Consider the following 25,910-nt stretch of genomic DNA (forward strand, 5'->3'; position numbering starts at 1 on the left):
CAGTCAGGGTATGCCCTATGAGTTTAACAAGAAGTGCTACAGTTTTCTGTCCACTCACTCAGCGTTTTTCCTGTATAAATGAGGAAATTGCTGCAGTAACATTTTAGGATGCATCAATTCAGTGAAAATTACTATACATAAATATACATATGCATACTAAATATATGGGATTGTGTATATAGCATGTGTGTGCATATATATATACACAGACACATACACACACTAGATATAGACAGACATTATTTATATATATTTTAAAAATACACATTACCCACATCTGACACAGCCACTTCCCTTCCACACCCCTCAGATAGGAGGGATTCAAATCCTCACATGATTTTGAGACACCAAAGTAAGTATATGTTCTTCAACAAACCAAAGATGCTGAGAAGGAATCATGTTGAGAAATTAGTTTCTTCATTTCACACATTCTTCAAATGTCCATAACCCCTGTCATTGCATCATTAACAAACAAACAAAAAATTCTTATAGTCCAAGTTTGAAACTTCTGAAATTATTCAGCAACAGCAAACATTCAAAAAAACCTCATGCCATTTCCTATAAGGTCACAATCAACTATTTTAAAACCTATTTAAGTAAAATAATTTTGCTCAAATCTTAAGTCAGGTTCCCAAACACTTGCAGGGAAAGGGAGACTAAAAATGCACAAATTCAGTCCCTGAAATATTCACACTTAAAATATTTGGAAGCATTCATTTATTAAAATATTAAAGCCTGTCTCAGGTATATTTATATTTTTAGTAACTACATAAAGTCTCAGAAATATTTGGAATATTCTGAAGTGTGTGTTTCTTACCATGAAAGTGGGTTTTATTTTATGCTACTTATGGATGCCTTGCATTTTCTTGTGTGTATTCTTGAAGAGAGATTTTTCTAAAATTGAGGTAAGATTTGTCAAGATGCACTGTAAACTTAATTACAAGACAAAGGTTATAATATTAAAAAAAATCAGCTTTGCTTGGGTAAATTACTGTTATGTAAAATTTATTAGGTAAAATAAGGTCATGAAACACTTAGTAGGAGGTAAAAACAAAGTGAGCTAATGAAGGTTTACAATTTTTGATCTAAGTCCATGTACTCTACTGACAGCACACCACTAAGAAGAAATGTTTTTGAATTAGCACCAATTTATTCAGAGAACTTGGCTCATCTTCCCCAGGTGATTATATTTAATAAATCAACACAGAAAACTGAATGCACGGTCACAGCAGCCAGTGACCCTGCTGAAGATAACTGTCTGAAGCAACAGTTACTTTTATTAGGTCAAACTGTGAACTACAAAGAATTTATTTCTAAACAACTTCTCCACAGCTGTTAGAGTCTGCTGGCTGCTCTATTTATTTTAGTAAAGTATGCCTAAACACATTTACACATCAGACTCAAACGCTGCAAATATATTAAACAATTTAGTAATGGAACAGAAGCCAGGACTGAGCACCAGCCATTAACAACTCCAACATTTCCTGCACCACAGACAGCAAACTGCAAACTACAGGTGTCATGTGTTGGGTAACGTTTTTTGGAAATATTCTTAAAGTGGAAGTTTGTAGGCTTTTTTCTTTCATTCTTGCATTATTCATATGGAATCTGTTAGTCCTCTTGCATTCTCTAAATCCTACCATCTTTGTCCACTGGAGTGTGTTTTGGTGGTCCTGCACACCTACAAAACATGACCCTGAGGAAAAGAGAAGAAGAGCAGGAAGGAGTGTGGGGAGTCAAGAACAAAGCCTTGATCACTGCTCTTGTGTGCTTCTGTAAGGACTCCATTTCATTAAAAGCCAAAAATGCAAACTTTTCCTGAACACAGGAATTCCCACTGCATTGTCACCTCTGATGTCTCCACTGTGCACACTCCTGACACCTCTATCCCAAGGCCAGAATCCCTCAGGAAGCCTGACAGAGAATGAGATTGAAAAGGTTTCAAGAAAGATGCTGATGTTTCAAGTCTAGGTTGTCAGAAATCATTGTGTGCAACCTGGGAGCCATAAAAACTGCAGCAAGCATCTTCCAGGATCCCATGGACACTGCACTGCAGCTGGCTGGATTCCTTCAAGGAATAGTATCATTTCTCTACACTAGAAAAAGAGTTTCAGGACCACAGATCATTTCAAATAAATGCCATGAGAAAGGTGAAATTAGTAGCAAAACCAGAACAGCTAACAGGCAGTGTGGGAAAAAGAGAGTTTTGTACTAAATTTTCGTTGTACAACCACAATGTATTCATGACACAGAATTAGCCCCATCCTAGGGGTCATCAACATTTAAAAAACACTTCCAACTTTCAAAATGCATACCTTGCGTACATTTAGATTTTTCCAGAAGACAAAAATACACAATCACAAAACCAATTCTTTATATGAACTCATTCCATCTCTCTGAAATAAACCACTATGTTCTACTTCTAAATCAGTAAATGTCAAAACTCCTGTGTAATAATTAAATTATAGACAGAAAATTACAAACTGCTTTCATCTTTGGCAGCTCTGAGAACATAAATTTAAGGAAAATTCCACATTTCCTAGACAAAGTTTTGAAAAATGCCAGTTAGTTATTTCAAATATATTATGGTGGGCAAACATACAAGCTGTTAATTCATTTCCAAAAGCAGATTGAAAGTTTTAAAATATTCACTTAGCAGACTGGAAGAACTCTGCAATTGCAATACCCCTACTTAGTGGCAATCTGGATAATTTAGGATCAAATGAGGACACGCTGCTTTGCATAAAATAATTGTATACAGCAAGAAAAGCACAAGCTCATTTTAGAAAGGCCCATGGAAGAATGGCAATCTTACATGCATTTTTAAAAACTACAAACTATTTAAATCAAATACTTTCAAGTCTTATGATTATAAACCTTTCTTTCATAAAACTTCAGACACCTAACTCCTATTCAAAAATGCAGTTCAGTGCTTTCACCAATGTCCATGTAGCAGCTTCTGCAGGTCATTTTACCAGCACTCCACACACTCCTGACAGTTTCCTACATCTTTATTGAGATGTGGCCATATCCCTTTATCTGGCAAAGCCCCCTTCAGAAACACAGAACTGAAAATAAATCAGTGAAGCTCACAGGAGGAGAAGACTGCAGAAAGGTGGGTGGGAGGCTCAGCCCAGTAAAAGCCACCACCAGCACAGCTGCACCACTTCATCCCACCCACATCATCTGGTCAGGAAAAAGAGGGCCTAAATTCTGCAAATAACCCCAGGCTCCTATACAAAACAGTCACATCCTTCTCATCTGTGCTGCTCTAGTGAATCACAGCAGGCTCAGGAGAGATCACATTGGAGAAAAAAAATTAAAAATCAATAGATGTGCGTGGTGCAGAGGTCCTTGGGGTGAAATAGCATTGCACAGCTGTGATGCATGAAGACACAGTGCAAGAGTCAGCTAAACCAAGAAATATCTGTATTTCAGCACCTTCTGCAGCTGCAGTAGTGTGCTTTTTTTACAGCTGAAGATATCTTTTTGAAGCATACATAGAGAACACCAAGCAACCATGATAACTTTGAGCTGGGACAAGTCCTTCACTGAAATAGTTCTAAGTAAAGCAGTTGTAATTCAGGGCTTTGTCTGCCAGAGGGAGCTGAAGGAAAGTGAAAAAAATCCCATGCATCTCATTCCTTCAAAAGTTTCAGGGTTGTCCTACATATTACAACTAATATTCTAACAAAAAGGGAGGTTAATGTAAAATCCCCCCCAGCTGTGTCTGGCACAGGGCACCCCTGCACTGACACCCCCCTACCAAAACCCTGCCCAGTGTCCTCGCTCTAGGAGTGAGTCTCTCTACATTGAATGGAAACAATACCTCCATTTAAAGTGTATTTAACTACTTTTTGATCAACACCATAGTGGAGCTGACTGCTCCAGAGACAGACTAATAAGGAAAGCATCAAATGAGATGGTACCTAACACCTTCTTACACCAGCTTGTCAATAAATGCAGGGCAGCACTGCAGAAAGACCAAGCTTCCAGTTGGAACAAGACACATTATCTGAAAATAGATTGTCATTAAAAGGCTCATTGGTCTTTTTTGCACACTCTTTTCACATTCTGCTTCTAACACCTAATGGTGGTACACCTAAAAATCTGCCTGTGGTTAGAGGTGCTACCACTCAAAACTATATGTTACCATACCAATAACTTATTTTATAGCACTTGCTAAAGAGCTTAAAAGAAACTGGAATTGGTCTCATTTTGCAAATTGACAAAGCAAACTATCCAAACAATGTGTTCATGGGAAACTGGGATCCTGTAAAACAGCTCAGGGAAGAATTTCACTGCACACATACTGGATAACCCCTTTCTTCCCCCCTGCATTTTCAGGTCAACTACTTCCACCTTCAAAAACTTTACCTATAAAAACCTGCACACAAGGGCTTCTCAGTTTGAAAAAAAAAAAAAAAAGGCAGATAGGTATACCTTTAAATAACTCTTAAATGCTAAGGTCTAAGCTGATCCAGCTACCCTTAGATCAAAATTTCACCAACAGTTTTAAAATCAGTGCAGCAGCATTGTTCATTTCTTGCAATCAGAACACTTTAGGAAAACCAGTTGTGCCACCTTCTGGTATTCACAAGAACTACGCAACAAGAAAAATATTTTTAATACATTCCCATTTTAAATGGGAAAAAAAACACAGTACAAATAGAAAACTCACTTTATCTGTGAAAACAATGAAAAATACTACTTTTTTTAAGCTTTGGTTGATCTGTGCAACATCATAGCCAGGACTGGGTAGATTGGAACTAATTTGTACCCAGCCTTGGAGTCCTAAGGCTGGTAAGTCCTAAGTCAAATCCATCTCCTGTACTACCCAGGAGATGGATTTGATGGTCCTTAGGGGTCACTTCCAACTGAGGATATTCTATAACACCTACTGACAAACACAGCACCCTTCCCACACATTACCTGGTCTGAGACATGAGTTATTCTGCTCCTTGCCCCATCTCACCAGCTGCAGGACAGAACTGGGAAAGGCAGAGAGTGAATAGGATGAGAAAACTTGTGGAATGACTTCTGTACAAGAATTGACTTTCAGATTCGATCTGACAGCATGGAAAGCAGGGAGGAAGGAAGAAATACAGAGTACACAGTGTCACAAAAAGCATGGTAAATGTGGGGTCCTTATTCACCAGCTCTCCAACACAGTAAAGAGAAAGCTTTACATGAAACTAGCAGATGTTTGGTGAAAAAAAAAAAAAAAATATAACGGAGGAAATGTCTTCAAGTACCATGCTGCAGCTATCCCACCAGCAGCAGCTCTTCAGTAACTGCCTATTACAACACAGATTCACTGAAGCAAAGTGAGCAAAACAGTTTAAACCAGAAGTGGTTGTACCCAGTGCCCCGTAGGTGACTCCAGCACTCACAAACAAGGCCAGCAATCAAAATTCTCCACCTTACCCCCCACTACCAAAGCATCCCTAGCACTGCAGTGGGGCACACACAAGGTTATGTAAAAATAACTATAAATGCCCTTACTCCTGTATTACACCTGGATCTATGTAATTAACTCTGTACTGATAAAAACACAAGGCAAGATGAGTTTAAGCTATGACTTCAAGACATTTTTGATCATTTCCAATATATGCCTTCAATATAAAACTGTTTCTAGATGTCAAATTTCCACCAAAAGGTTCTGAAGCAGAAAAAAATTCGGTGAAGGAAGAATGAAGGCATAGAATTAGGTAGGAAATAACATTAACAAATTAAGTGAATAACTGACTCCAAAGTGTGTCAACTGCTACCTCACAACCCCTCCCAAGACAAACATTCAGTGAATCTCCAATCTTAGACAATCTCTGACACAGAAAGTAGGTATTTCTGACTGTAATTTTCCACTGTAACTTTGAACTACAAAGTTTATATGAATTTAAAATAGAATTTGGAAGTTTGGGGTAGGAATCAAACCCAAGACCATGATCAGTCATTAATGTACAAACAGCAGAAACAAGGTAAGACAGGTGAAACACAAGGACATCTATTTGCACGCTGACTTGCTCGTCACTCCTTCCACAAACCTCTGCATATCCTTTCAGCCATGTTTACTCAGCTCTCTGCAGTATGTGTCCCATGGTATAATCATTTTCTGGATCTCTAAACAAAGCAAAACTCATATTAATCAAAGCTTTGCTTTGACATGTTCTTCCAAGTGCAGGATATTTTACTCATTCTGAAGTTTGGCAGTTTCATTTTCTGGAAATGCTGAAATTACAATTTTGCCCACACAATATGCAGGAGGGTATACAACACCATGAGAAATACAAAACATGTTTTTAATCATAAACAACACCATAAATCATGCTGCAAATAATATCTTACTTGCCTGAAAGATTTTACAAGAACCTCTGAAATAACTAATACAACAGCAAAGTTGCCCAATAATACTTCAGGAGAATCATGAGAGTAACTCAGACCAGGCAGAATGTGACTGCAACCACCTGAACAAAATCTTGCTGCATATTGCAGTAAGTGCTGCCAGGAAAATGCAATGCCATTATCCCACACAACTAACTTAAAATATTTTTTTAAAAAACCATGCACTAACTTCAGTCATGTCTGAGCTTCTCCTGCTTCCCTGTGTATCTACAGATATTTAGAACTGGAACTGAGTAGATTCCTGCAATTTACCAAAGCATTTCTTCACTCACTTGGAACACTGATTCTAAATTTCAAACCCTATACTGAAAGCAGCATTGGTGTCTAGAGATTCAAAGGAAATCTCAAAGGAAATCAGTACTTTCATGACAGTAAAATCCTTGAGAGCTGAAGCTTTGGAGGCCTTTGAACAGCCTATATGGAAAACATGAAAAGAAAGGAAGATTAATTCTGGGGACATGTGGGAAATCTCTGCTGAGACAAACATATATTACTCCAAAAGCACAGGATACAGCAGTCAGATTAGGAAGGGAGGAAGGCAGGGCAGTAAACCAGATATTTATTCAATAGGATCAGTACTGAACTCAAAACAAAATGCAGTTGGTAGCTTAAGATAAGATGAACATTTGCCACAAGAGTTTCTGTAAACACCGAAATAAAAACTGTTCAGTGAATAATAAACCTCTGCAGGGAAACCAAGAGTTACAGCAACTATGAACCCAGGAATTTTACATAAACACTGTTACAGAAAACTGTTCTTTCTTTAGTGCTTCTCATCAAATTTCTGTTAACTTATGTTCTGGCTCATATCCTGAATCAAGCAACAACATGCACAAACATACCTTCTTCTGTTTGAGTCTTTCACTAAAGTAGAAATATAAGTAAACTACCAACACCTTGATGTCCAAAAAGCAGCTGCCTGGGAGAAATTTCTAAAATATGACAAAGTTTTGCTGGATGTTGAAATAAATGTCCATTCAGGGACTTTGTTTTGCTGTGGGAAAGGGGGTGTGCAGATGGCACTAATCAAAGACTGACTTATTTAAAGGAAAAGGCTTCTTTGAAGACTACCAACTATTTTAAATAATTACATTCAATAAATAGTTGAGAAGATTTTCAGAATTTTCAGTCATTCTATCAGGCACCTGTGTGTAAATAACTAAACACAGGATTTGTAGATAAGCAGCCTATTTATAATTGTCTTTTATCAACACCCTAGAACAACACACAAGGCCCAGTGTGACTAAGCTTTTACTTCAGGGCTCTAATCTGATGAAAGTCTACAAAATCCAAAGGGCAAAAGTAAAATTAACTAAAATTATTGAGCCTTAGCCTCCTGGTGTTGAATGTACAAATTCTTTTTCACAGCAAATTCCAGCAATGTGATTCAGTTCATTTACCCTCCTCCCGAGTTGTGCATCAGTCTCTAACCCAGTTCACTGGCTGGAGAACAAGGCCATTCCTGTTCTTCAGCAGAGCTGCTCATTACTCCTGAAGCATGAACAGCAGAGGGATGGCTGCTGCCACTGCACAACAAGGCAGCAGCATCACATAATTACTCCTCAGCAGCCCAAGCCTCTGCCACACCCCGGTGCAGAGCAGCAATGAAAAGGATTTCCGGCTGCCAATGACAGACCAGTGATGTCCTGGCCAAGGCCCTGAGCAAAGCCCAACACAGACAAGCATGTACTTTGCTGGATGGGCCAAGCTCTAATTATCTGAAAAAGAACTGAACAGAGTCACACTGGCACTCTAATTACCGAGAGACAGAACAAGAGAGGAGAAAACCCGGCCGTGGGAGCACAGAGGAACCCAGACAAAGGCAAAGATGCTGCTCCAGCTGGGAGAGAGCAGCTTGACAAAGCCTGCAAATTCCTCTGCTGCAGCTCTGGTGTTCTGCTTCGCTCCCACATTGCTCTGACTCACTCCAGTCACACCAATTTCAGCAACAGCAAACATGACTTTGCTCCTTGTCCAGCTGGGCTTCTGAGGGACTTGCTGACTTGTTGATGCATGACCTCTGTGCTCTTTGGGACAACAGAAGCAAAATGAGATTTAAGACATTCTCCTTAAATTAAGTTTCCTCCTGGATCCTTGGCTAATCCACCTCCACCTACCCAGCTGTCAGCTTAGATTCAGCCACCCTGTAACAGGTGAGCTGGAGCAGAAGAATGAAAGCAGAATTCAGGAATTTGGAACAGGGTGTCTGCATGATGAAAATGTTTGGAATCCAACATGATGGAGCTGGATGTGAAAACATAGCTTGGGAAAATGGAAGGAGATTAGCAAGATGCTCAAGTTTCAGCAATGCCATAGGAAGGTCAGGCATAAACATACACACAATATTGTGACAAGGCAGAAGAGCAGTAGTTATAGCTGGAGGTTTCCCATGACAGACATGGACATTTAAACAGTGCACTGTTATGTTCCATTGTTAAATTTGCTATTATCTGCAGGAATCATGGTGATGTCTGGATGTCAGAGTGTTTATTTATGGGATTGGAAGTCACCAGGCTGTAGAACACACTGTTTTAAAAACTGAGCTGTTTCCCTGAACAGCCTTTGCTGGTCCTGCAGGATACTTGTATAATACCTCTGAAGATCACATGAAAACTTAACAGTTGCTTCAACTTTCATTCTCCAGGACAGGACATTAATGCAAATACACGCCAACACTTCTTGTTATTACAGGATGTCCTTAACAACATTAGTAAGCTTAAAGTGCAGCTCATTAAAAGAGATCAGTTTCAGATGCAAAACTGATCTCCCCATACTATGAACACAAGCAAGACTGTTTTTCCAGCACAGTTTCCACCACTGTCTGATTATTTTCCAAGATATGACTGATTTTGCATCCAAGTAAACTGCAACCTGAATCAGAGACATCCCAGATGTCCAATGACAATGGAATAATGGGAAATGTATTACCAAGCTGCACACAGGAACATACACAGGCAAAACACCTCTAGCATAAAAAAAGAGTGGAATGAACACATAGGAGGTTTTTGATTGGTTGGGTTTTGTAGTGCTAGGAGGGTTTTGTGTTCAGGTGTGGGGAGTTTTCTGTTCAAATAAGTCAAAAATATACACATCCTTCAGTTGTTTTGGGGTGGGGTATGGTTCTTTTCATTTGCTTTAAATGTAGAAAGCACCAAACTATTCAGTAACCATCAAGAAAGGGACACTTCTCTTTTCAAAATTAGGTCATTTCTGTTAACAGCAAAATTAAATAAAACAGATCAGACACACTCATAGAAAACTCTCTTTATTTTTTTCCCTTTCTCCTTATTGAATATCAGATAATGTAATTCTTCCATTTTGACTAAATGGAGGGACATTGATTAGAGCTAAACTTAAACACCAAAAGAATTTTCTGGGAGTAAACAACTTAGACAGCATTGTTGCTTCTCAAGATTACAACTTTTATCTCAAAAGTGTTCATTTGGATGATCAGCTGCTACCTAAGGCAGATTAAAATGCATATTAAAATGACTCATTTTTGAAACAACAGGGGTAATTTCTGAATGTTTTTTACATTATCAATTTAAGAACTATGCCAGTCTCTGCCAAAAGTGATACACACAGTTTAAATATAAGGTCACAATCAATAAATTTCATGCAGACAAACAAATACCATACTCTCTCTCAAAGGGACAATGCTATACAAACTATGGGAGTAGATTATTTTAGATTTAGGACTTTAAAGCACCTTATCATAACACAAATTTGATTTGGTTAAAGCCCTTCTTTTTAACTTGATGCATTCAAATAAACAGCAAACAGCAGGGAAACAATTACTCATAACCCTACAACCACCAGCCATCAGGAGTACAGCTATAACCAGCAGACTCCCACCCACCCAAGTGACAGAAGACAGAGAGAGGATGCAAAAGGGAAAGTGACAATCAGCATGAGATTACACTACACTGCTAACAGGTGTCATCAGATGGAGAACTTTCCAAAGTCAGCTTTCCAGAAAAAACCTGCTTACAGTATGTTGAACATCCTACAAGCCAGCCAGTCCTTCCAAGCAGCCAGGGCAGTTTGCAAGCTCACCTATCCCAGTAAAAGCAGCAGCTGACCTCCTTTGAATGAAATATGAACTATTTTAGATCCACACCTCTCTGACTCCCACATGAAGTTCAAGTTGCAAACAGTTCATGTGCAAAAGGCACTGGCTTACAAACCCTACACTAAAGCTGCACTTGGACAGATGGCAAGACCCACAGCCATGTCTAGAGGAAACTGCACTGCATTTAACCCAGAAACACACCCAAACCAAAACCCAGCTTTTAAATATGAAAGAGAATGTTTCTGCTTTGAACCACTGTTCTTTCTTCATGAAAAAAATAAAATTAACAGGAATACTCCTGTGTCATGTTTCAATAGATTCATTAGGCCTCGATGTTAATTTCAGTCACAGAAGAGGAACTTAGGCATTTTTATCACATATTCCATCATAAAGAAAACATTACTGTTGCCTAGCTAATCTTGAAAAAAATTACAGATACTACCTTTTAATACAAGTCAACACTAAAGCTGCAAGTATTCATTCTACTTATCCTTAGGTCATTTTAATGTTTAAAGATTATTTGGAGACCTAAAAGCATTTAGAGGAGAAAAACTTTTTACTGAAGAGGTTAATTCTTCCACTGAGATTAGGAAACCTTAAACCCTTAACAAGCATAAACACTGTCACACACATCATACTGAGACCAGATGTAACAAAACCAGCACCCAATACATATGGTAAGAAGTTTGTCATTGCCTTAAAAAAAATCCACTGAAATTTTTTCTAGTTCTTAATCTTCTAATTTTAATTCTGACATGAATATATTAAAAAAGGCTTCACATCACAATGCCAACATTCACATTTTGAATGGTAATGGACCCCTAAAGCATTCAAGTGCACATGCCTGGGAACAGAGAAGAAAATCATGAACCTAGTGAGGACTGAAAGCACTTTTAACATCACTGCTATGAAAAGAGAGATGTGTTCATCTGCTAAATAAAATAAAGTACAAAAGAATAACTTGAAGGAACTAGGACTGAGTAGGTACTGGTTGGGATAACTAGAGACTGGAAGCTTTCAGAGATGGAGAAAACACATACATAAGAACTCTGGTCTAATGAAAGCTTTTTTTCTTCAAAGTTTCACAGAATTATTCATTAAAGAGACATTTTTCAAACTAAGCAGAAATGTGACTGACCAAAACACTGCTAAGGGGTTGTGTGCACACAGAGTGCAAGTCTGAAAAGTGAAACTTGAGACTGAATATGCTCAAGTCACCATAAATGCATCCAGCAGACAAAAGGCACTTGTGTGCCTGTTTTGGGAAAAAAAAAAGGCAGAAAATATATTGCTTCTAATCCAAGATCAAACCTATAAGGAAAAATCCCCGCAGAAGCAGGGAGCAGCATACCAATGAGTTTGGTCATTCTTCAAAACTGGTTCAGCTGCTGCCAAAACATAACTTTAGTAATTTAAACTGTTGTCCTATGAATTATTATTTAGACTGAGACAAAAGTACACTAAATCAGCCACTGAAACTACAGAATCTATTAAGATTTCTTCAGTCCAAACTTGCTAAAAGAAGGTTGCTTAATGTCAATACATGCCTTGGAACAGAAATAATTGAGCATTTATTCTTAAGATGAATGCTCAAAACAGTTTTATTAATCTAGTTAAATAAAAGGTTTAAAATGCCATTAGCAATTCAAAGGAAAAAAAGTGGAAGTGTTAAATGGCATTAACAGAAAATCCTAGTCATGAATGATACCTCTTGCTGAAGCAATAGTTTCAATCTCCTATAAAGAAAAATAAATCCTACCAACATACTGAAACCCTCATAGCCAGGCTGTTACAGTTCATACAGTGGTGAGGAAAGGCACATGATGGGTCCCTGTCACTTTCTCAGACAAACACTAAATCAGAAGTATCACTCCTGACAGGATGTCACGATGTAAAGTTCCTTTACAAAGCAGTGTCAGAAACTGTTGTGCCAGCAGCACATTTCATCATAAACTTATGACCCCTAATCTCACCTTTTCCATTTAAGTATGATGTCCCTAGTCAATTGCAAAATGCATGAAAACTAATAAAGTTATTTATATCTGAACATGCAGCTCAAAAATTTTCTACAAAACATACTGCACTACAAAAATATTTAGTTTTCTTGTTTCTTTGAATGAATGAACCTAGTTACTCCAACATAAATTAACCACATCAGCCAAACTACCATTATGGGTGTGCAAAGTACAGCACAAGATAATATAAACAATGCTATAGCTTCTTTGTCCATATTATAAAGGAACAATTCTATTTTAAGTGAGGATTTGGTTTCTAGAAAAGACACTGAAATAAGGTTGCTGGAACTTCTGTTGGGTTAAGGCAATCAACTCTGCATTAAATGACTGCTGAAGATCTGTGGCGTCCATCTCCTGTTTACTGTAAGAAATTAAGTCTTGTGGTTTCAAAAAAAACTACATCACAGAAAGCCACAAAGCAGATGAGACATTCTAAAACATAGAATCACATTGAATCACAAGTTTCCAATATCTAAAATATAGAGAAGATGGGAATTGTTCCCTTCACTTGACAAGGATACACTTGTTATTCCATCTAAAATCTCTCTTGAAAACATGTTAAGAACTAAATTACTTTCCAATTAAAACCAATATTAATTAATTTGTCACTACAAAGCATTCCAGACAATGAAAATATTCTGTATTACAAAAAAGGAAAAAAACCAAACTACTAAACTTTACTAGTTTTTCTCTTTGCCAACAAAGCATCAAGAATTGAAATTCAAAAGCTGAACCAGGTTTTCAGACATTTTAACATTATAAAGGGATTATAAAGGGTGAAAGGGACAGTATTTATATCAAAATAATCTTCTCATTTCTTCTCTTCTGCCCACATGCTACCTCGAGTTTTGGGCAGATCTTAATTTATGCCTTTTATCTTGCCTGCAGCAGTACATCACTAGGGACGTGCAGTTTTGTCTGGCTGGTAATTTGTTTGCTGGGAGCACTAAAGAAAGAGTGTTTTGTTTGCAGGATCCTGTCCCTTGGCATGAAAGTGAAGACATAGGAAACATGAAGGGTGCTGTTTCTCTAAAAAACTCACATATTCAGAACAGCAAGGGCCTTAAATAAATGCAGTTAGATTGCTAAATAATTTTTATCAATTTATGTCATCAGTTAGGATAAGACATCTTCTAGAAGTGTATGCTGCAGGTATAAAGAGTTACTGGCAAATAGACAACCATTTTCCAAAACTTTTTCTACAACATCTTCAAGATGCAGCATTTTCTGCCTTGTTACTTAGGTAAAATCCATCTTTCACAAAATTAAATTGTTCTGGCTTCTGACAAGCCCCACATTTCCTAATCTTTGAAACTACTCAGGTGTCTTCCTGCCTTGTCTCTTCAGCCACATTAATTTACTCCAGCACATCCATCCACAACTCCTGCTTCTCTCACTACATCCAGCATGAAAAGCTGCTTTCTGATGCCCTATAGGGCTCAGTTTTGCTGGTTTTGCAACACTTTTCCCCCTCTATTAGATCAACATTTGGCAATGCAGCCAACAAACACTTCTGTGCTCTCTTCCATGGGACCCCTAACACACCAGAAAAGAAGAAGCAACAACAATTTCTCCTTCAAAACACCAAGCTGGCAATGGCACATGGCAGTCATAATGAAATCTAATCTATAATCTCAAAACCATTGAGCAATTCCAATCCCTGCAGAACATTTGCAGGAACACAACTGTGCTTCTGTGCTCCCAAGCCACACAGGATTATTTCACTGCCTAAGTACACTGGCATCTTGGCTCTCAAACCAATCCCTCTCTTGGCAGTTAGGGGCCAATTCCTACACTGAGCTCCAAGAGGGACAAGTCTGACAGTACCAGAGTCATTGTAAAATTTCAGCACAAACAGGGTTGCATTTTACAGAAAGATTTATGTAACTTAAGTTTAAAAGCAGATCTGTCTGTAAATACATTCAGGGAGATAAAGGGCAAAGCATAGCTGGAACACATTTTTACAGAAATTTTAATCCACTATCTCACATGTGCCACAAGTCACCTGAGGCCCCTCCTCTCTTTGTACATTACTTCTAAAGTTTATCTGCTCCAAAAGAGCTTTTCTGTCCATTTTCATGGCCTGGAAAATGACACTGCTTCCACCTTCTGCCTTGTGTCTAAGGGAACAGCTCAGCCTGCTGCAGCCTCAGAGCAGGGACAGAAGCTGTTCCCACCAAAGAGCTGCCCCTCACCCCAAATGGGGGAGGCACCTGAAACCCCCATTCCTACAGGCAGCACATCACCTCAGGTCAGAGCTCCATGCAAGGACAGCCTTAAACCACTGCACTGAACATAAAGCAGCAGAAAGCAGAATTTTTACAGTGCTGAGGTATGTGCATTATAATAGCGTCTTAAATGAAATATTCTTCTGAATTTTAAGTCATATGATCAATTTTTTCATGCCTGGATTTGCATAATGAACCAAATTTAAACTCATATCTAGGGTAAAATTAATCAAATCATTATTAGCTGGCCCAAAAGCTCTTAAAGTACTCTTGTAAGTGCTCTTAAAATGTGAACTTAGAGATTTCCCATCTCTCAGTATTCTGGAAAGGACTTTCATCTGCACTTTCCAACCCTCATAAAGCCTTTCCCTGATATAAGTCACCTGTGGCTACAACTTATTAAAGCTCATTCATCATCACCTACACTTAATAAAGCCACAGTGATGAAATAAACTCGGCTGACAAGAGGTTGATTAGATAAGCATTGCATGTAAGAAAAAAACTGCACATAAGAAATCCAGCAAAGTGAAAGAAAAAGCTGGATTGTTTCCACAAAGACAACAGGACCATAACATTTGGATCCCACCTCTTCCTCACTACCAAGTGAAAAAGAATCCTGCTATGAAGCCAGCTGCTGACTGTCAATTATTTTAAGAGCCTAAAGCTTTATGTGGTTACAGAGAGGAAAGGCCAACAGAACATATTAATCAGTCCATTCATGAGGAAACTGAATAGCTTAGATACAGCATGTCCCTTCAGTGCCCAACTTGTCACATACAGTCCCTGATCTACTGACTACCAAGGGCACAGCTCAAGCACCTTCTACTATTGCACAAATGAGACTCACTCAGACATGGGCAGAAGTCAGGCAGAACAAGGCACCCTCTTCTTTCAGCCTGTCCAGAAATAATCAGCATTGGGAATGCTGTGCATCTCTGCATTTTGGTTGAACTTCATGTTAAATATTATCCACATAAGAATTCCACTCTGGAATTAATATTTCTGATGTTTATTAATTTAGCAGTCAATACTACATTGAAAATGAAAAAGCTTTTATTGGACATTTGTTCTTCATTAGTTAAATTACTTTGTAACTTAGTCCATTAAGTTGCAGTGTATATTTCAAGCCCTTAAAACCTTTGAGCATTCAAAAGGTGAAATGTTACTCAACTTTTCACCAGAAAGTCTACATATCAAGTACACAGTAATAACCACAAAAAGAACAATAGTAACAGGCAAAAGGCAATTTCCTTTATCTAGTCCACAAACTTGATAAATATTTCTCAAGATATTACAGCATAAAGGTTAAAGCCAAGGTTATGATCATGCAGAACTGGAAAAGGAACCAGTTCCTTCAGCTCCATCTTGCACCAAAAACTAAACTAAATTCTCAACTTACCCCATTATATTTTACACACATTCACCCTTGCAATAATATGATAAGACCTAATGGATCTGTCCACAAAGATATTACCTGTTATTGCAGCTACTAATGCTGACACAGAGGATTATTAATATAGGGAAATCCCAAAACACTCTTCATGGTGGGTATCATTGGCTGTGAGCCTCATCCACTCAAGTATCAGAGCACAACCTGACCCAGCCCAGTGCTGAAGACCATGAAAAGCTGACTGCTCTGCAACTGAAAGGTCCTTAACAGCAACCACCTGTACAAATTAGATGCTAGCCCCACAAAATAACTGCTGCCTATTTTACAGAAAGTCTTTCCTGAAAGAGACCTTTTCTGAAAATATAGTCAACATCTGTAAATAAGGTCCAGGAAAATTTTATGTATTATCAAATTACTGTAGCATCACCATAAGAACATCTCAAGGTATAATGACTGATACTTGGAACATTTATACCTAAACTTCTTGTTTAATTTTAAAAAAAAATCAAGTTCCAATTTTAGTAGGAATATAATATTAAAGAGATCTTTTTTAAAAAATATTGAAGTAATTAAGAATATTGCATATTATCATTGCTACTCAGCCAACTGCAGCTAAAACTTCACAGACTTTGTCCACAAGAGATCTCAACAGAGTCAATCAAATCAACACTATCTCCTGGGTAAGTCAGCTGGATCAGGACAAAGATTTCTCCTGCTGCTTCATAAAGAATCCAGCATCTGGCCAGGAGATTGTTATAAAAAAATCCTCACACAGCCTTCCTGAACCAGCAAGCAGGGCCTGGAAGAAGCCAAGGGAAAGATGACTACAAGCCAACAGTATCTTTAAGCTGATTTTCTCTTGAGTGAAAGCAAGACAGGCTTCCAAATCAGGCACTATTTGCAGATGCCAAACCAGAATGAGGACATTAAGCAATAGTGACTTTTTTTAATTAGTTACTAAACAAATCACAAAACCATATCTAAGAAAATATCAAAAAGTTTCCAGGAAGAGGGAAGTCTAAAAACCATTTAACCTTTCTCTTAGATCCAGGTAACAAGAAAGGCAAGTCACGTGTAGGAACCCAAACTGGCTCCTACCTAGGAGTTGAAGCAATTACTAGTCTGTTGTAATAAAAGGATTTTTCTTCAAGAAAAGAACAAAGAAAAAAAATTCACTGTGTAGCTTTAATGGTATAAACATAGGAAAACTTAGAAATTAAGGTGCCTGAGGTAAGAGCAGTTCTTCTAACTTGAGCTCTTCCTTGCCAAGAAAAGCACTGAAGTTGTCCACAAAGGACTGTTCTCCTAGATAATTATCATTAGAACAAAGCAGTAGCTCCAGAGTATCCAAGTTTATGGTTTAAAAGAAAGCACTCAAGGACACATTACTCATATTATACTTACACACAAAAAAAAAAGAAGCACAAAGACTATCACGGAAAATCCTAAAATAACATGCTGCTTTAATTCCCAACTGTTACTGGAAATCTGGCAAAAAAAAAGGAAACACTGGGACTAATTACTCCAAAGGAATGCTGGCTGAGGAGCCTATAGCACTAAAAGCACAGCATTTTTATGGAATCCATCTGAAAAATAAGACATTGCATCACCTAATTGTGCTCTCTAAAAATGACCTTGTCTCCAAAAAAGCAAATCCTTTAAGTACTTCTTTAGGTACAGTTATACTCCATCATGGAGGTTCTTTCTTTCCTGTAATAGTTTAGCAGTGTGGTTTAGCTGCTTGATCCCAGAATATTGTTGTTTATTCTAGCACACAAGAACTGAAAACTTTCAGGAAAGCTTCTACTGACTGCTATTGTTCCCATCATCTTTACAGCAGATACAGAAGACATGCAACCCAAAACTGGACAAGGACAATAAAATGTCAAGAACCTGATGTGCAGAATAAGCTTCTATAAGTAACAAGTTAACCCTGCTAAAGGTTCCCCATGCCCACCATGTCAGGGGTTTTACTGCAGTCTAGAACACTTTCAGCAGCCAACAGTAAAAGCCTTTGGTAGACTGATCACTACAGACAAGTAAAGCATTGTGGTTAATCCCTTATGAAACCATACATTGCTCTGTCCTCCAGCTCTTTGCTTCAACAATGAGCTTTGTCTATGGTTCCCATGAAGGGCTCTACACTCACAGCTTCCCAGACCCAAAGGAAACTTTTAGACAAATGGCACAGTTATTCCAAGTTAGAGAATTTAAAAAAATAAAAATAAAAAAAATTCCCACATTAGCATTTTGGGCTTTTTAGAAAACACACATCAGTTACTCACAAAGAGTCTCTCCACATCATCTCTGACAAGCGGAAATATCTCCTCTGTTCTTCATGCACCTGTAGTCAAACAGAAAAGAACTGAAGCAGAGTCACAGACAGACATCCCCTAATAGCACCTGGCTCTCTGATCCCATGGATTCTCACAAAACGAATGAAGATTTGTTCCAAACATTCATGCACAATCTCTTTCCCCATTTCACTTACTTTCTCTGGTAAAATTACAGAGATGAAGGAGCACAAAAGCAAGAAAAGTGCTTCCTGTTTGCATGCATTAGGCTGCTCTTTGCTGTGGAAACAAGGATGAATTATGAAAACTAATCAAGTGAACAGAGAGCACATGCCCTAGATTTTTCAAATAATCTCTTGGTTTAACCCAGTTGCTCCTGAGCCTGCCTATCCCATGAACAATTTACTAAAATGGAAGCTGTGACTCATTAAAGCCACCTTTTAAGGGAGAGAGAAACAGCTCAAATTATTTATAAGCAAGACGTAATCACATTAATTTGTATAGAAGAGGCCAAAATCTTAATGACTTCTATTTCTAAGATCTAATACAGCTGATAAACAAACTCCAAGTTCTAATTTTTTTTTAATGTCTCAGGAGTATGGTATCTTACAGCCTTTAACCAAAATGAAAGACTACAGACTATATTCTGGCTTGTGAAATCATACCTCCATTTGAAGGGACAGTGAAAAAGTTGTAACATTTCTATTTGCTATTTATTTATTAGCAGACATTGCAAAATATAAACTAGGCAATACCCCTGAAAAGAGCCACACTTCAGATTTTCAGTCTTTATATATTTTACATTTATAAACATAACAGAATGATAAAAACTTAGTAGCTGTATGCACTGAGTATTTCTTTAAATCAATCTGCTATTAATTCATAGCCCAAAGAAGAAATTCCTTTTTCTTAGTCAACACTTTAAAAATACAGGAGCAAATTTTTAGATAAGGTCAGAGTGGCAGCTTATTTATAACAGAAAATAAAAGCTTCTGCAAATCATCCTCTCCCCATCAAGTACTCTGTACCATGACAAATAAAATTTGACTTCAGAGAGTAGACACAAGCTCTCCTAATTTAAGAACCTGTCTAAAATCTTATTTTGCTAAAGCAAACTTAGACATTTAGTGGAAGGAAATAGCACAAAGTATTTGTAAGCATGAATTATAAATTCAGTATATGCTTTGCAATACTTTAAACATGCCACAACTGAGACAGCATCAAACAGAATTGTTCAACAGCATCTAACTTGCCCACTCCCTCCCACTGACACTACAGCAGCTGACAGAATAAAGTTGTTCTTAACTCTTGATGTTGTTACACCTCAGGACATCCTCTTGTTTCAAACAAACTTTAGGTTCTTCTCTTTAAAGAAGTCTGCTGAGTGAATGGGATGGGTTTTATCCATCCTCCAGAACAAAACTAGCATTCAGAAAGTGCCTCATCACCTGAGCTGCTCTGCTACCATCATTGAGTAGTGTGGTTCCTGCAATTAGGATGGGTGCTTAAGTCCCAGTCCTCATTTTACCAACCTGTGGACATTGCACAGGCTTCTCTAATGAGAGCAATACATTACACAAGAGTGTGAAGGGATCAAAAAACTTCCATGTTGAAATAGAATTTTTCATACTCAGAAAAATTTTAGTTAACTTTCATCTTTAAGAATAGAGCTTCTATCATCCTCAGTGTTAATTCTACATTCCCAGCATATAATTATCAGAAATTCAACCTCTGCTTATACCTCTGCCACAGAAAGGACAAATCTGATCACGAGCACAAACTTGCATGCCCCTGCCAGGAACTGAATTTCTCACTCGTGTGCAAGGTCCTGAGGTCTCTGGTTTGCAGGGTTTGCACTTGTGGCTGCTGTTATATTTTGCCATCATTCTTTCAGAAACACCAGAAGAAGTACATATATTAATGAATGAGGATTCATTTCCTATATAAACCATTACATTTGTTTCTAACCATTTTCAGCCTGAATATAGGAAGAAAATTTAAAAGAGGTGTTGAGACCCACGTAAAATTGTTGAGCATTCCTTAGAAGTTAAACTACTTCTAATTCCAACTCCATAAAGCAAACACACTACATGCATTGTCATATGCCACTGAATGCAACTCAAGTGATGGATACCCTGTGAAACTTATTTTTATGCCTGTAATTCATCTGTCAGGAAGCTCTAGATTATTCAGGGTTGATAGTGCACACTGCTTATGTAGGTTACTTGTATCAGTTACAGCCAGCTCTTGAGTAACAACAGCAAATGAGTGACACAAGTCATGTCAAGGAGTGACAAAGTGTGCAGGGCACAGCCTAGGAAGCCATTAAATGAACAAACCCACACATCCTTGGGGGCAAACGTGAGCATGCCTGGAACATGAGAAACACCCATCAGGTCAGAGGCCAGACCTCAGCAAACATCACTCCTACAGCAGGCAAGTTGGGTTTAAATGAGTCTCAGAAATCACACAGCAGATGCTGGGACTGAGCCTGACCTACAGTGGTAACACAGCAGACAACCTTCCTCCAGCACAGCAGACAACCTGAATCAAAAACTAACAAAACACAACTTCTGAAAACCAGAGTGCTCATGAAATGCTCAGGAGCAAGAGGCTGAATTCTCGCTTGGGAACACTGAGGGCCACAGCCCCACGCTACTTAAGTTTCACCCAACCACCCCTTGCCTACCTTTTGCTGGATCCAGCTGCACGAGCCACCAGCAAGCAGCTGTGAGGGGACAAGCAGAGACAGCACAGCCACTGCTGCTCCCCCAGAGGGACAGGGAGATGCTGCTCTCCGGGGCAGCTGCAAATCCCCAGCCAGACTGGGCAAAGAGAGAAGGAAGCAGCACTGTCCCTTCCAGCAGCAACTGATTAAATCTGACATTGAACTGTGCTCTTAAAAGAATGGCTTTAATCTCTATAAAAGTAATAGTAAGAGAATCTCTCTCTAAATACAGAGAATACATGCTTAAAAAAGTATTATTATCTTAGAAGTCAGATGCAGACTATCCTGATGCAGGCAGTTTTCAGCATGGACTTCATACACATTTCTGGAGAACAGCACAGCCTCCAGTTTTTATACCAGGCATCAGAGTAGCATTACTCAAGAGCAGCATTAGCCTATATCAACCATCACCTGATAATCATTACCAAGTAGAATATTTTACTGACTTCCGCCCATAAACCAGAAGTATAAAAGTACTTAAACATTTTCTATAAAAATCAAGTCCAGACAAAAAAGTAACTCCATATTATAGACCATAGAAAATATAACTGAAGCTACCAATTAGCTTCAGACAAAGAGCTGCATTTTTAAACACTCAGTGTCATAAAGGAAGCCAACAGTCAAAATACAACTCTAGGTAGCAGAACAGATCTTATCCTAACAGAAATTTTGCAACTGTGAAGAAGTCTTACCCACCAAAAGCAGTGCTACCATGCTTGTCAACTGCAGTTACAGAATGGCCTTCATTAATGTACTTTAAAAATATGTTTGATAAAAAATTTATTCAACATATTCTAGGAACACAAAATAAAACAAGCTTCAGCATGCTCACACAAGCTTAGAAGTCTTCACAATACTTCAAGTATTAAAAAACCCCGAGCTTCTTGGTATAGTATTTCACTCACACAGAAAGAGAAAACAGTTCCCTGAAGCAGATAGAGTCATTAATACACCACATATAAATCACACTTAGGTAAAACACCTGCAGTTTAAAATGGCACCATAGGCAAGAAGAAAATGCTGGTTTATATTGAATATCTGTGCTAAGCCTGACAGACCTAGGTTGGATGCCCTTATATTACACTCTCAACACTGGGAGCTTCAGCAATTACAGCATAGCATAGTCCAGTCCCAAGGAATCAATGCACTTCTCCCCAATTCCCTTGAGCCCTATCGAGATCATCTTCCCACACAGCAACCCCAGCCTGGCACCAAAGAGAGGGGGACAAGGAACAGGCTGCAGATGACACACCACAGTGACAGTGAGTCTAAGATGCCAGCACAGGGAGGGGACAAGGATGCAGCAGGAACCAGTGCCCCAAAACACAAGAAAGCAAGTGTGAGACAAGCCAGCTCCCTGCAAGAGCCACAATGACCTGACAGGTTAGTGACTCACCCAGGTTCAGCTCTGGTCCTGGACAGCAGCACTGCTCTGTCTCTTCTGCCCTTGGCTCAAACATCTGCACCCTCTTGTCATCCCCAGCTGCAGATCCAAGCATTGTTCAGAGCTGTGCACAGTACCCAGATGGTCTGTCAGTGGCAGCTGCCCAAAATGCTGTTGTCCTCCCACTGCTGCTCCTACAGCCACAATGCAGAGCAGGCCCCTACCAGTGGCAATGCCCACAACTCCTGCTGTTTGTCCAGACAGCAAAGCAGCTTCCATGCCACCCCTCTCCTAAAGGTAATGTGAGCTTCTGCCTCTATGCTTATGACTGGAGGAAGGTTTTTAATCATCTCCCAAGAGCGCTGACAGTACAAAGTTAGGAGTCTTACCCTCCATGGATTGCTTCCATTCTCTAGGACCTCCATTCTGGACAGTGTGTCACAGATTTAGAGGCACCAACTACTACTCTGGAAGCATTAATGAAAAAGCCAGTTCACATCAGACTGGAAATAAGTGATGAAAACAGGAAGTAAAAGCCTGTGAAGCTTTCTGAAGTGTGCAATGCATGCACACTTCAGCAGACTGAAATCTTCAAGCCTTCACAAGTGACTCCCAGATAGCCAGTATACATTACCTAGCAATAAAAGCAAAAAAAGCTCAGAACATTAAAGCCCATTTTCCCATTTTCTGCTGTAAACCTTTTGGCACTCTCTCCTACATCACATACCAGAGTATCAGAACCACCTGCACCACTGAGAAATTGAATCCTTGGTATTTCCTTATTGCTACCATTCAAGTATCCTTATGACAAGGCACCTTGGAATCACTTTCCACTGAACTCCAAGCCTTCCCTCCTGCTGTTACTTCCATCAATAACGCCCTTTACCTGGAGGCTTCTCCTAACCTATATGTGCAAATAAAGGCCTCAGAAAAATGCTCCTAGATGAAGTTAGTCAGTATAATTTCCAACAGCAATCACTGTCAGCAAGCTTCCTAATTTTCCAGTGCTGTTATGGGCAAAGGTGGAAGCTAAGGGAACACCAGGCTGCAGAGCAACTTAGAGGCATTAGTTTTCCTTTATTTTCTTTCTAAAGCTGTTTTGAGCAGACCTTGAAATGGCACAAACACTGAACTGACAATTCAGGACACACTAGGTCAGAAATGTGCAGAGCACAACACAGCTAACACCACTCACTGCCTTATCATAAGCCTCACAAATGACATGAGAGCTGAATGGGATGCATTTCACATGTTGGTCATTCAGCTTTAGTTAGTGGACATGGATGTTTTCTAACACAACAGCTTTAAAAGCAAAATGAGATTTGGAATTCTGATGATACTTGTGCTAGAAATGGACATTAAGAATTTCCCAAACTCAAGGGTCTTGAACACCAGTACAAAATCCAGCTTTTTTGGCTCAAATAACCACCTTGAAGGAAAGCCCAGAAGAGAAGCCACACAGCCTTTAGATAACTGATTAGCAGGGAACAAAAAAACCCTAGGATCATTCTAGATGTCCCAACCTCTCAAACAGTGAATTTCCTAAATAAGACAGTTCAAAATGAAGCAATGTTTTACCTCTGAGCAGTGCAGCTTAAATTGCTAGCTCAGTCAATCTACAATCAGAAAAAGTAAATTGAAGGTTTAGCTTCATTCTGGAAAAATTTCAAAGCTATTTGATATTCTACAAATATATACATTTGTCTTTTTCAGGTAAGCTGAACAAACTTCTCAGAAAGCCAAAAGTAGTCAGTCTTAGCAGAATCTGACTGGAGTGACATAGCCTACTTTATACAAAGTACTAAGCTTCCTCTGTCTTTATCAACTGTACTAATAAAGAGCATAAAGGCTCTGTGATTTGACCTACAAGAATTTAGCAATTATAGTTTGTTCATCAAAAAAGAGTCCTGATATTTTCAAGATATTCACAGTGCCTAACATCTCAAGTATATAAACCAGCTTTTGAAAGCCCTTGGGAAAAAACTGTTCATATGGAAGAATTAAACATGACATGGTCAGAGTCCTTCAAGGAAATAAAATATTTTTTCATTTGAACATTTGCATGTTAAGCATTTACACTGCTGTGAAGAGTTTCGATTACAGGAAATTTCAAGAGACGTACATTTCCAATGGACTATATCCAAATTATTATATGTAACAATACAAAAGCCTTCTAATTTCTATCCCAGTGAAGGCTGACAAATTGTGTAAGTTTTCTGCAGACATTGTTGACACTTTACAAAATTATTACTCACCCACACAGTCTCTCAAGTCATCTATTTTGTACCAGGAAAATTAATTAGAATAATTTTCAATTAGGTAATTTAAACATGTCTACTGCAACATCTGGAAAAGGCTATGTAAAGAATACAGAGAATGTACATACATGAATATTTACACATCCTTAAAACTAGGAAGAAGTCTCAGGATACCAACAACACAAAAATATCTGAATATTTTGATCAACACTCAAGAATATCTTCAAAGCTATCTTGCTTTCTTGGCTACATGAACTGTTTAATCAACCTCTGTTACACACTAAGTTTCATATCAGAAAAGCACCACACAAAAGTCAGACAGGAAAGCTCAGACTGAAGACCTAATCAGGCAGGCTACCTGTCTAACAGCAGTCAATTCAGGAGCAGTGGCAGTGAAAGGACACTGCCTCCTGGCAGCTTCCCTCTGTCAGGGTTTTAGGGACTTCCTCCTACAAACTGAGTCTGGAATTCAGCCTTGAGCACTTCAAAATTCACTTTTTTCCTTCCACTAATTTGTCTAATCACATTTCAATCTAATTTGTACTCAAGATATCCCATTACAATGGAGTCTTGATATAATTATACACTGGGTAACAATGGAGTCTCACTATATAATTACACATTACAGGAAAGCATCCTTCAGCTACCACCTCAATAATTTCCTAATGCACCTCCCATAGCAGCTTCCCACCTCCAATGCCATACTGATTGCAGAGACTTCCCCACCACAGTTTCCCAAAGAATGCTCCCCTGCTGGTCCACCCCTCTGGTGCTGCCTCTTTATTGCCTGGAAAGCTGGGAGCACCTCCACACCAGCTGCACAATAAGTGCCTGGTTGTGTTAATTGAACAGGAATGGTTTCACTGGAGTTCAGTCACTAAAAGAAAATTATTTGCATACACAAAGTATCTCAGCTTTCTTACTGTTCATGGCAGGATCCCAGGGCAATGTTTCGCCATTCCCAAGCAGTCCAGGTTAATTTTGACATCTAGAACAAGGTTTGGGAAGAGAAAAAAATTGTCACACACGTTTGCATACTATTATCCACTGTAGGTGTTATTTTAAAGAACTGCAGGGTAGAGCATCTCCAACAGAGTTAACTATTGGCTTCTGCAGCCCTTTGAGCTCTGTCTCTAGTG

The 25,910-nt window shown here is 38.7% G+C and overlaps 1 protein-coding gene across 5 annotated transcripts in view; it reads right to left on the bottom strand.

Moving 5' to 3' along the window:
- The window catches only part of KLHL13 (kelch like family member 13), a 78,439-nt gene that overhangs the window by 43,387 nt on the left and 9,142 nt on the right, over positions 1-25,910 (bottom strand). Inside the window, exons 2-3 of one of the 5 annotated variants that reach the window (XM_050974409.1) lie at positions 25,695-25,759; positions 18,393-18,451 (exon numbers count right to left, since the gene is read on the bottom strand). The exons of 1 other annotated variant lie outside the window; for it this stretch is intronic. In XM_050974409.1, the coding sequence (XP_050830366.1) occupies positions 18,393-18,412 (20 nt within the window). In that variant the 5' untranslated portion in view covers positions 18,413-18,451; positions 25,695-25,759. 3 more of the 5 variants (XM_018914383.3, XM_030228846.2, XM_030228847.2) reach the window with 3 other exon arrangements.

The sequence above is a fragment of the Serinus canaria genome, chromosome 4A (assembly GCF_022539315.1).
Source record: "Serinus canaria isolate serCan28SL12 chromosome 4A, serCan2020, whole genome shotgun sequence".
NCBI lineage: Eukaryota > Metazoa > Chordata > Aves > Passeriformes > Fringillidae > Serinus > Serinus canaria.